Here is a 10,281-nt window from a genome sequence, read left to right as displayed (position 1 = left end):
AGATTGCCTCCCGATGTTCAAGTTGTGGTAGGAATTCAAATGTATTAACAAATCTGATTTTGTCATTTGGTTTACTGTGCAGACATGGGAGATACATGATTCATTTAAGCAGAACTGATAGTAAACTACATTTTGATGGTACTGTAGGTTCAGGTAGGTAAAAATCTGTTGCGTGCTGTTCAACAGTCTGTCTTGGGTTACTGGAGGGAGGTTTGTAGACTGTGACGTGTAAGGGGAGGAGCCACAACTGTACTTATGGATGCTGGTGATGGGGGGTGAACATATGGACTGGTGCTCCACAACGCGAGGGATTGGATCACAGTTGCGCTTTGGATATCGCTTGGAGACGCGACTGTTTGTGGCGGTGCGCGCACTCATCTGCCCAAGGCGTTTGGCGAAAGACTGCACGCGCTTTGAGAACAAGGAAGCAAAAGCGGATTAATCGTTGTTTTGTCAGTACAGGAAGGAGAAGAAGAAACATAGTAAACTGATTTTGTGTTCCTCTCCTTTCGTGTTTTGGTTCAGCCAGCAGATTAAAACCTGGATAATCTTTATCCCGGGGTTTAAAAAACGGACACACTGAAGTTAGAAACTGGAATATTTGTGTGCAGCACGTACAGTAGATGTCAATGCTCAGAAAAGAAATCCAATAATTCAGTGACATTGACAGCGCCTTGTTTTGAATTTTAAAGCAGGCAAGGCAATCGCCCATCTTGCGTTATTAGCCACTATACGCAATATATTATATAGAACTGACATGTTAATAAGCAACTTCACGTAAAAAGTAAAGGCTATCCTGAGAGACGCTATTTATGTATACATTTAAATTCTTATCAGAGATCTGACTAACGGGCGCTTCTCCAGGCCAGCACACCTTCGAGCATCACCGTTTAATATTTGCTCGCCGTTACGGGGACATAACATCTCAATTAGCAACATGACGGATGGACCGAGACAAAGAGGCAGCGCGGCGGCGAGCACCAGCAGCGTGGATGGAGCGGCGGACACTGGGGCAGCTGCAGGAGAGTCGGTGGGATTGAAGAAGGAGATTGGTCTCGTCAGTGCCTGTGGTATTATTGTTGGTGAGTGCTAAACTGTTTTGTTTTAAATTATTAGATTTGTTGTAGCGTGTAATTTATGGGGATTTTATAAGGATGCGTGGTCAACGACGCACACAGAAAATGCCCTCTAACGTTACCTCCATCGATCTCCATTCACAGTCACGGTTATCAGTCGTAATAAATCTAGTGAAAGGTGTGATTTATGTATTACGAAAAAACTATATTTAAAAATACAATATTACAACACGTATCTTCATCCATGTGATTTAATCGACTGTGCAAAAAAACTAAGCCAAATGTCCTGCACTGCCCTTGAAACCGACTGGGTGTCACCTGCTGGAAGGGGTCACGTGTTGTGCTCTCTACAAACCTCATTGCAAGACAATTTGTGCTGAATGTTATATGATATCAAAAAGACGTAGATACATGTATTTAGAAATACTGAAAAAGGTTAGCTGGTTTAAAATGGTCCTCCCAGCCTGTCAAAGCTGGTGGGTCAGTTGGTCTTCCAACCTGACCAGCTAAGTCCAGCTAGACCATCTGAAAAAGTGACCAAAACACAGCTAGACCAGCTTGCTACACCAGCTACAACCAAACTAGGAGACCAGCTAAAACCAGCTTATGCTGGTCTTAGCTGGATTTTTCAGCGCACACACACACATATTATATAGCCTGTATATTTATACAGGGACATGTAGTTCATATTGTCTGACAATGAATGGGTTTGGATTGGTTTTATTGAGATAGATCCACGAGTAGTCCTTTAACGCTACATAAAACATAATGGTCTCATAAAAATAGGAATGCAAATGTGGATAAATCATGACTGAACCCCTGTCAAGTACACAAACACAGACTGTAGCATTGAACTCTCATCAAGTACAATTTTATTTATTGCTCAAGCTATAAACGTTTTTTATTGATGATAAGATTTCATCAAAAATAACGCCAGATAACACCAACCCACCCAAGATAATCTCAACCCATATTTATAATCCCCTTCAGCAACCTTGATCTGGTCACACATTCACATGCACTCAGTCGGCACCACGTGAGCATCATTATCAAGTGATTGTTGCTCAAAACTTTCTTTGGGCCTTTGTTCTTGGTGTGCTTCATTACATTTCTCAGAATACTTTATAACTACTGCTATTCATGTTCTTACTAACCTTTGCACTTGAATACTGAACCCTTAGTGAATAGAAATTATTATATGGACCTAAACCTTACCAGCTTACTCCCATCTTTGATATTGGCTTTGCTGAATTCCTTAAATGAAAGGAAAATGCCAGTAAGAGTAACTGAAAGGCGTCTGTAGGTGGGTTATTATTTTGTGTCCGTATGGTTCAATTAAATGTTAAGGTTTAAATTTCAAAATAAATTTGCAGACTACTTGCATACATTTTCTTTTTTGAGGACCAAGTCTAAAATTTCTGGTTATATTTAATTTTGGAAGAATATTTGGGGGATAATTGCAAAAATGTCAATGTGGTGTGACCGGTCTGTGTCAATTAAGCTAGTACTTTTATATAAATATATTCATTAAAAAAAGTGGAATAAAATATAATCATCTAGTTTAGTGTAATATGGTTTTTACATACATTTTTACATAATTTGTCAAAGATTATTTAGAAAACAGCTGTTTTCAGCATATGTCCGGATAAATATTACAAAAACGCATTAAAATTTACATTAGTAATAACTAATAAAATTCATTTTCATGTGATATTTTAAAATGTTTTTTTTCCTGATGATTAGACTTGCATGGCATTAAGGTGGACAAAAAAATTAAATATTATATATTTCTCATTCTTTGGTGCAGTTGGCGGTTACACCATTTGACCTTTTCAGGTCTATTCAATCTTAAAGGGACACTCCACTTTTTTGAAAATATTTTTCAAAATTCATTTTCCAGCTCCCCTAGAGTTAAACATTAGATTTTACCGTTTTGGAATCCATTCAGCCGATCTCCGGGTCTAGCGGTACAATTTTAGCATAGCTTAGCATAATTCATTGAATCTGATTAGACCATTAGCATTGCGCTCAAACAAACGAAAGAGTTTCGATATTTTTCCTATTTAAAACTTGACTCTTCTGAAGTTACATTGTGTACTAAGGCCGACAGAAAATTAAAAGTTGCGATTTTCTAGGCCAGTATGTCTAGGAACTATACTCTCATTCTGGCGTAATAATCAAGCACTTTGCTGCCGTTCCATGGCTGCAGGAGGCGCAATGATATTATGCAGTGCCCGAAAATAGTCCCCAGCTATTGAAAAGTTACAAGAGGACTACTTTCAGGCGCTGTGTAATATATATATATATTGATATTCTATTCTAAAATATCGAAACTCGTTGGTTTTCTTTGAGCGCAATGCTAATGGTCTAATCAGATTCAATTGATTATGCTAAGCTATGCTAAAAGTGGTACTGTCAGCTGAATGAATTCCAAAATGGTAAAAATCTAATATTATCTGTAGTGGAGATGAAAAAGGGATATTTAAAAAAATGTGTCCATTTAACTTTGGTGCAAATGTAATTTTTTCATTGCATCAAATTAACATAAAAACACTATGTGCGTTGGAATATACCTGATGCATGCTTTAAAAACAAGTTTTTTGAAAAGATTTTTGAATTTCTCATCTTGCCAAACCGTTTTTGTCACTGACGCAGGTGCTCTATCACTGGTACATTGAGTAACAGAACAAACCGGCCTATTACAGGTTACTGATGGATTGACTGGAGAATGTCCAAACATGTGTGGTGGTGGTGGAAAGCTTGCAAAACTTAAGCTAGACCAAACTAGCTATAACCAGCCAGCAACTGAAAATATATTTTATGGCATGCACTTTTCAATTCTTATACTCACATGAGATCTTAATCTACAGTCATGAATCAAAGGTTGATGATGATTCAGACCGCGGGTCATTAGTTTGGCTTCTTGCAAGCATATTAAAATGAGAATGCAAGATTAAATTTAACATGATTAAAAATAAATTTTTGGCTTTGTTTCTTTCTCGGTTTTAGATGTATGTGTAACTAAAGCCTGCACATCTAGTTGCTATTGATTTTACAGGGAATGTGTGAGCCACAGGGCTGGGCATTGTATGACAATGTACACTTGATCTTGTCTTGTTAGGGGAAGCTTTAAGAAGCAATTTATCGGGTTACTCGACTAACTTTCTGGAAGTGAGAATATGTAAAAGGGAAGCATTTTTCTATCTACAGTATATTGCAGCATATCTGGTTTGACTGGAAAAGTCAGATTAATGGAGGTGTGAAAAAAATCAATTAAATGGTTAAGAAGGATTCGCCTCAGCAAGCATGTTAGTACGAGTATTAAAACTGAAGCACTAGAGAGTGTAAAATCACTGCACAATAAATGACCCATGTTTCTGCACAATATCCTATAACTGATGCGTTAGTTAGTTCACACATCGCCCGAATTCTTGGCAATGGCCCAGGTTATAGTATAGACATACAAGAACAGCTCATATCTATTTCTGTCTATATGCAGTTTTCAATGTGCAATGTGTGGCTGGCTCTGCTGCTGACACTCTGCTTACATCAGCATAATGTTAGGACATTACTACAGACTTAAAATCCAGTGGGGTCCAAAATATTAATGTGTGAGTTATTAAACACAGCCCAATCATTGATTAGATGCATTTAATGGTGATTTTGACAATCTGATTAGATCTGTGCTGGGAACAGATTGAATAACTGAAATTAGAGGGTTGACATCAGTGCAACAAACAGACACACAAGGGAAGCAAGAGGATGCTGTAGAATAGGAAATTCATCTGCATTTTTTTTCCAGTCGAGTCAGCAATAACCCTCCGCATAAGTTTGCACAATGATCCATCTCACTCCTTAAATGTCCCTTTACCAAACCTGTTGATGTCAGTTTTTCCTGCTGATTTCGCTTTAGTCTGATAATACCACATAACACCCTAGCCTGCTGAAACCAGAACAATCTCCTGCTGCTTGAATTATGCTTCGACAACATTAAGAAACGGCTTAGAATGTATAAAGTTTTGAAACTTGTAATGTGGGCAAAGTTTGAGATAATCATATTTTGGACTGGCTGACCTATTTGAAAGCATAACCAAAGACAGAAGCTAAATGATCCGTGATGGTCATAATGGTTTCTGGATATTATGTGGATACTGCACATGCATAATGTGGGCAGCAGCATTTGCAGAGAAAACATCCAAAAGAGAATTAATATCAGTGACAAGGTAGGAGAAACCTGTAGTAGAGAAAAAGCAATCTTGAATTTCCAGTTCAGACTCAAAGATGAAAACAAATGTTTAAAAAACTTCGATTTATCACTGTTAAAGGAAAACAACACCGTTTTTCAATATTTTACTATGTTCTTACCTCAACTTAGGTGAATTAATACATCCCTGTCTTTTTTCAATGCGTGCACGTCATCTTTGTACAGCGTGTACTGAATGTGTTAGCATTTAGCCTAGCCCCATTCATTCCTTAGGATCCAAACAGGAATGAATTTAGAAGCCACCAAACACTTCCATGTTTTCCCTTTTTAAAGACTGTTACATGAGTAGTTACACGAGTAAGTGTGGTGGCACAGGATAAAACGTGGCCAGTTTTTGGGCGGAATAAAAACGAGAACTATATGCATGGCGGAAGAGGACTTAGTTTGCAGCACTTTGACCTTGAACGCAGTAATATTGACGGAAGTTTAAGCGAGAAGGGGAGTAGTCAGGAGTGATGATGTTACTGCGCGCCGAGTTCGAAGTGCTGCAAACTGAGTGCTCATCCACCACACAATATAGTTCTCATTTTTCAATTGCTTAAAAAATCGCCACATTTTGTTTTGTGCCACCTACTTGTGTAACTACTCATGTAACAGTCTTTAAATAGAGAAAACATGGAAGTGTTTGGTGGCTTCTAAATTCTTCCCTGTTTGGATCCTAAGGAATGAATGGGGCTAGACTAAATGCTAACACATTCATGTTGCGTTGTACAAAGATGACGTGCACGCATTGAAAAAAGAGAGGGATGTATTCATTCGTCTAAGTTGAGGTAAGAACATAGAAAAATATTGAAAAACGGTGTTGTTCTCCTTTAAAGGAATAGTCAATTTTATTAAAAGAAAAATCCAGATAATTTACTCACCACCATGTCGTCCAAAATGTTGATGTCTTTCTTTGTTCAGTCGAGAAGAAATTATGTTTATTGAGGAAAACATTCCAGGATTTTTCTCATTTTAATGGACTTTAATGGACACCAACACTTAACACTTAACTCAACACGTAACAGTTTTTTTCAACGTAGTTTCAAAGGACTATAAACAATCCCAAATGAGGCATAAGGGTCTTATCTAGCGAAACGATTGTCATTTTTGACAAGAAAAATAAAAAATATGCACTTTTAACCACAATTTTTCGTCTAGGTCCGGTCCAGCACGACCTAACGTAAATGCGTAGTGACGTAGGGAGGTCACGTGTTACATATATAAAACGCACATTTGCGGACCATTTTAAACAATAAACTGACACAAACACATTAATTAGTATCAGTTGACATACAACAACGTCGGAACGGTCCTCTTTCAACACACTTGTAAACACTGGGGCGGAGTTTCGCGTTCGTCTTCTGTGACCTCTTGACGTCATGACGTATTGAGTAAAAATTGCGAGAAATTGTGGTTTAAAAGTGTATTTTTGTTATTTTTATTGTCAAAAATGACAATCGTTTCGCTAGATAAGACCCTTATGCCTCATTTGGGATTGTTTATAGTCCTTTGAAACTCCGTTGAAAAAAACTGTTACGTGTTGAGTCAAGTGCCAATTGTTGGTGTCCACCAAAGTCCATCAAAATGAGAAAAATCCTGCAATGTCTTCCTCAAAAAACATAATTTCTTCTCGACTGAACAAAGAAAGACACCAACATTCTGGATGACATGGTGGTGAGTGGATTATCTGGATTTTTCTTTTAAGAAAATTGACTATTCCTTTAAGTGCAGAACCAGTCCACAAACTAACTCTACTTTCAGTGACATCACATACTAGATCAGCAGTTTCTGCTTCAAAAGTGTTTGATCTTTGTCCTGTTTACCCAAGTCTTAATTCAGCTTGGCCTGATTTGACGTTTTTGACCTTTGCCATCTGGGTTTGTGAGCTCTTCGCAAGGCTTCGGTAGAATCTTCATTTTACATTGACATGTGACCAGTTTGCCCATTCCATTGCCATTGTTAAATGTTATCAAGGCACCTTGTTCCTAACCAATGCTTCTAGTTCAGAAGCTGTGATAAGTGTCTTGGAGATCCATAAGTCTTTCTGTAACAGGACGTAAATGAAGGTCTACATGCTTAAATGTGCTTACCCCCCTTGTATTTGCTGTGTGTACTTCATTACTCAACCTGAAAACCAAGTCGATAAATGGCAGTCTGCTGTCTCTGACTCTCACTCACCATCTGTTTCTCTCCCTTCCCATTGGTTGCCTGCGTCCTCATCTCTCTCTGCTCAGTCACATCTTTATTTCATTTCGCCCTGCTTCCCTTCAGTGGTTGAGTAATATCAGCCCATTTTTCATTGTCACCGTGTGGTCTCACTGATGTCTACATCTAGCGAGTGGGGTTTACTACTGTCTGCTTTAAATTCAACATGTTTTCCTGTGCATCCCTGATAAATCTAAAATCTCTTTAAATCCTTTACTCTTGATAATGTTTTTGATTCAAATGGCTGTTAAATTACAGCATTACAGTGATGGAGGTCACAGTGAGAGATTCAAGGATTATAAAGATGCTTTTTATATATTACACTTTCATTCATGCTCTTTTATCTTCTGACATGCATTATAAATATGGATCATGACGCTACAGAGCACCAGGGAAACGAATAAAGTTGAACTGAACTAATGTCCCAAAATCAGGAAATTCGTTAATTTGAGTTGCATAAACAAAACTACAATAAGGTGTTTACTATAGAAAAGGGGCCAAGAACTGAAAAAAAGTCATGTTTTACATCTGCAGTGGCTTTTTTTTTACAAATTCTGGGCCACTGCTCTTAAGGGGGTCGCACACAGGACGCGCAGCGCCGCGTCGTTCTAAAAATCTCGAACACATTGCTTTCTATTAGTATACGCACACTGGCGCCGACAGGTGGCACTTGTCCTCGCCGCCCAGATACGACTCAGGGAGTTGCTCAAATCCCTGTCGCGCCACAGAGCGCCAATCACATAGTTAAATAACATCATATTTGTCCCAAATCATTAAGGATTAACATTGGCTGCTAACGTATATTTTGCATTTTGAATTAGACGCTATCTGACGAAGCTTGCGCTATTTAATGTGCACTTCTGGTTTACCATACGTCCGAGTTATCCTAGACACGACGCTGAGCTGTGCGGCCGGTGTGCGACCCTCTTTAGCCAGAGGATCCCAGGCCCTGGACCCCATTAACCCTGTTTGTAATTATACTTTAATGCTTATCCTCTGCATCCCTTCTTTTCCAGGTAACATCATCGGATCTGGAATCTTTGTCAGTCCAAAGGGAGTGTTGGAAAATGCCAGTTCAGTGGGCCTGGCTCTCATCGTATGGATCGTTACAGGGGTTATCACAGCAATCGGAGCGCTCTGCTACGCTGAGCTGGGTGTCACTATTCCCAAATCCGGAGGGGACTATTCTTATGTCAAGGATATCTTCGGAGGGCTGGCAGGGTGAGTTTCTAAGTGCATATTGTATGTTTTTTTGGCACCTGAGAAATATTTATAGAAGATGGACTCTGGAAAGCCAGAGTCACTGCTAATCAGGTGTCATAGTCCATTAATGTTATTGCTTGGAGCCATAACCCTACTTTTAATTTTTAAGCGGGTGACTTGAGTAATAATAAGTATGTAAGGTCATTTTGACATGGTAGTTCCTCAGTGAACTTTTACTTTAGACTCAACAAACTATAAAAAAAACAAGACGTTGTCCAGATAAGAAATTGTTTTGAGTAATGTACTGTAGCAACAGCCTCATTAGATTAAAGTATATAAGCTGCCAGTGAACGACATATAGTGGAAAGCTTTTCGTCTTTGTGCACACTGTAAAAAAAAGATTTGTTCATTCAACTTAAAAAAATTAGTTGACTCAAAAAGGTAGTGTAACATTAATGTGTCAACTAATATTTTTAAGTTGAATTAACTTAATTTCAACGCAACCAGGTAAATAACTTTTATTTACAGTGTATGAAGAATGAATGGGAGAAAATGATTTCCCTTCCTTCCTTCTCTCCCCTCAATTCCATTCCTGGATGCCATTTTTTATAGCTATATGTAAATGGCTGTAATTAGTTTTTATAAATGAATAAGCAACATTATCTTGGATGGTAAATGGCACGTTAACAATGTTAAATCCAGATTGCACTCTGGTCAGTTAACTGTAATTGCGCAAACCCTTTAGCTGTGTGCACACCGCCAGCCACTAGCAACGGTAGATTGATGCGAAATCATTCATGTTCAGATAGTGACAATTAACGACAGGAAGTGGGTGTGTACAGCATCCCAATAAAGCTTAAATTCAAATGATGAGAAACTTTTAGGAGCGACTACCAACAGGAGTGAAGCAGTGGAGCTGACACCACAACTATAATAAAGATAAATCTGAACATTGTTTTGTGTTGCATTTCTGCCGATCTGTATTACGGACATAAAGCTGTTATATAAATGCGCCTCTGAAGGGAACAGCCTTGAGGAAAGTCTCAATGGCATGTTTTTATCGTCAGTATAATGCCTGATAAAGCATTGTTTATAAGCGCACAGTGATGCTGGTAACCACCACAGACTCTCTCTCTCTCTCTCTCTCTCTCTCTCTCTCTTTTGCTCGCATTCTCTCATCATCATGCACGTGGACCGGGTCCTGCATAAATGCAATAGGTTACTCGATTACAAAAATAACCGATAGTGACAGCCCCTTTTTTTAAAAAAAGACCACTCTGTTTTATCTTTAAATCCATTTTGAAACAAAAACATCTTCTGATGCCACAAGTATGTCGCATCTTTGACCACTGTGCTTAAGATGCAGGTGTTGCCTCTAATTTCAAATAGCTCCAAATGGTTTTAAGGCCATTAAAGCCTGTCATCAAGCAAATAAGCATTTTCTTCATGTACTCTTTTAGTTTTTGTTGTCTGTTGCTTAAAAAAAAATTGCTTGTAAAAAATCAGAATCGGCCTTGAAAAATCATGATCGTTGCATCAATACAATAAATG

At 38.4% G+C, this 10,281-nt stretch overlaps 1 protein-coding gene across 1 annotated transcript in view; it reads left to right on the top strand.

Annotated features, from left to right (window-relative positions):
* The first annotated feature begins 248 nt into the window (after positions 1-248).
* Positions 249-10,281, top strand: part of slc7a8a (solute carrier family 7 member 8a) — a 29,653-nt gene continuing 19,620 nt past the window's right edge. Inside the window, exons 1-2 of the mRNA XM_073859933.1 lie at positions 249-1,082; positions 8,544-8,750. Of these exons, the coding sequence (XP_073716034.1) occupies positions 938-1,082; positions 8,544-8,750 (352 nt within the window). The 5' untranslated portion in view covers positions 249-937. The remainder of the gene's footprint in view (positions 1,083-8,543; positions 8,751-10,281) is intronic.

The sequence above is a fragment of the Misgurnus anguillicaudatus genome, chromosome 21 (assembly GCF_027580225.2).
Source record: "Misgurnus anguillicaudatus chromosome 21, ASM2758022v2, whole genome shotgun sequence".
NCBI classification, from domain to species: Eukaryota; Metazoa; Chordata; class Actinopteri; order Cypriniformes; family Cobitidae; genus Misgurnus; species Misgurnus anguillicaudatus.
This window is presented reverse-complemented; position numbering and strand designations above follow the sequence as displayed.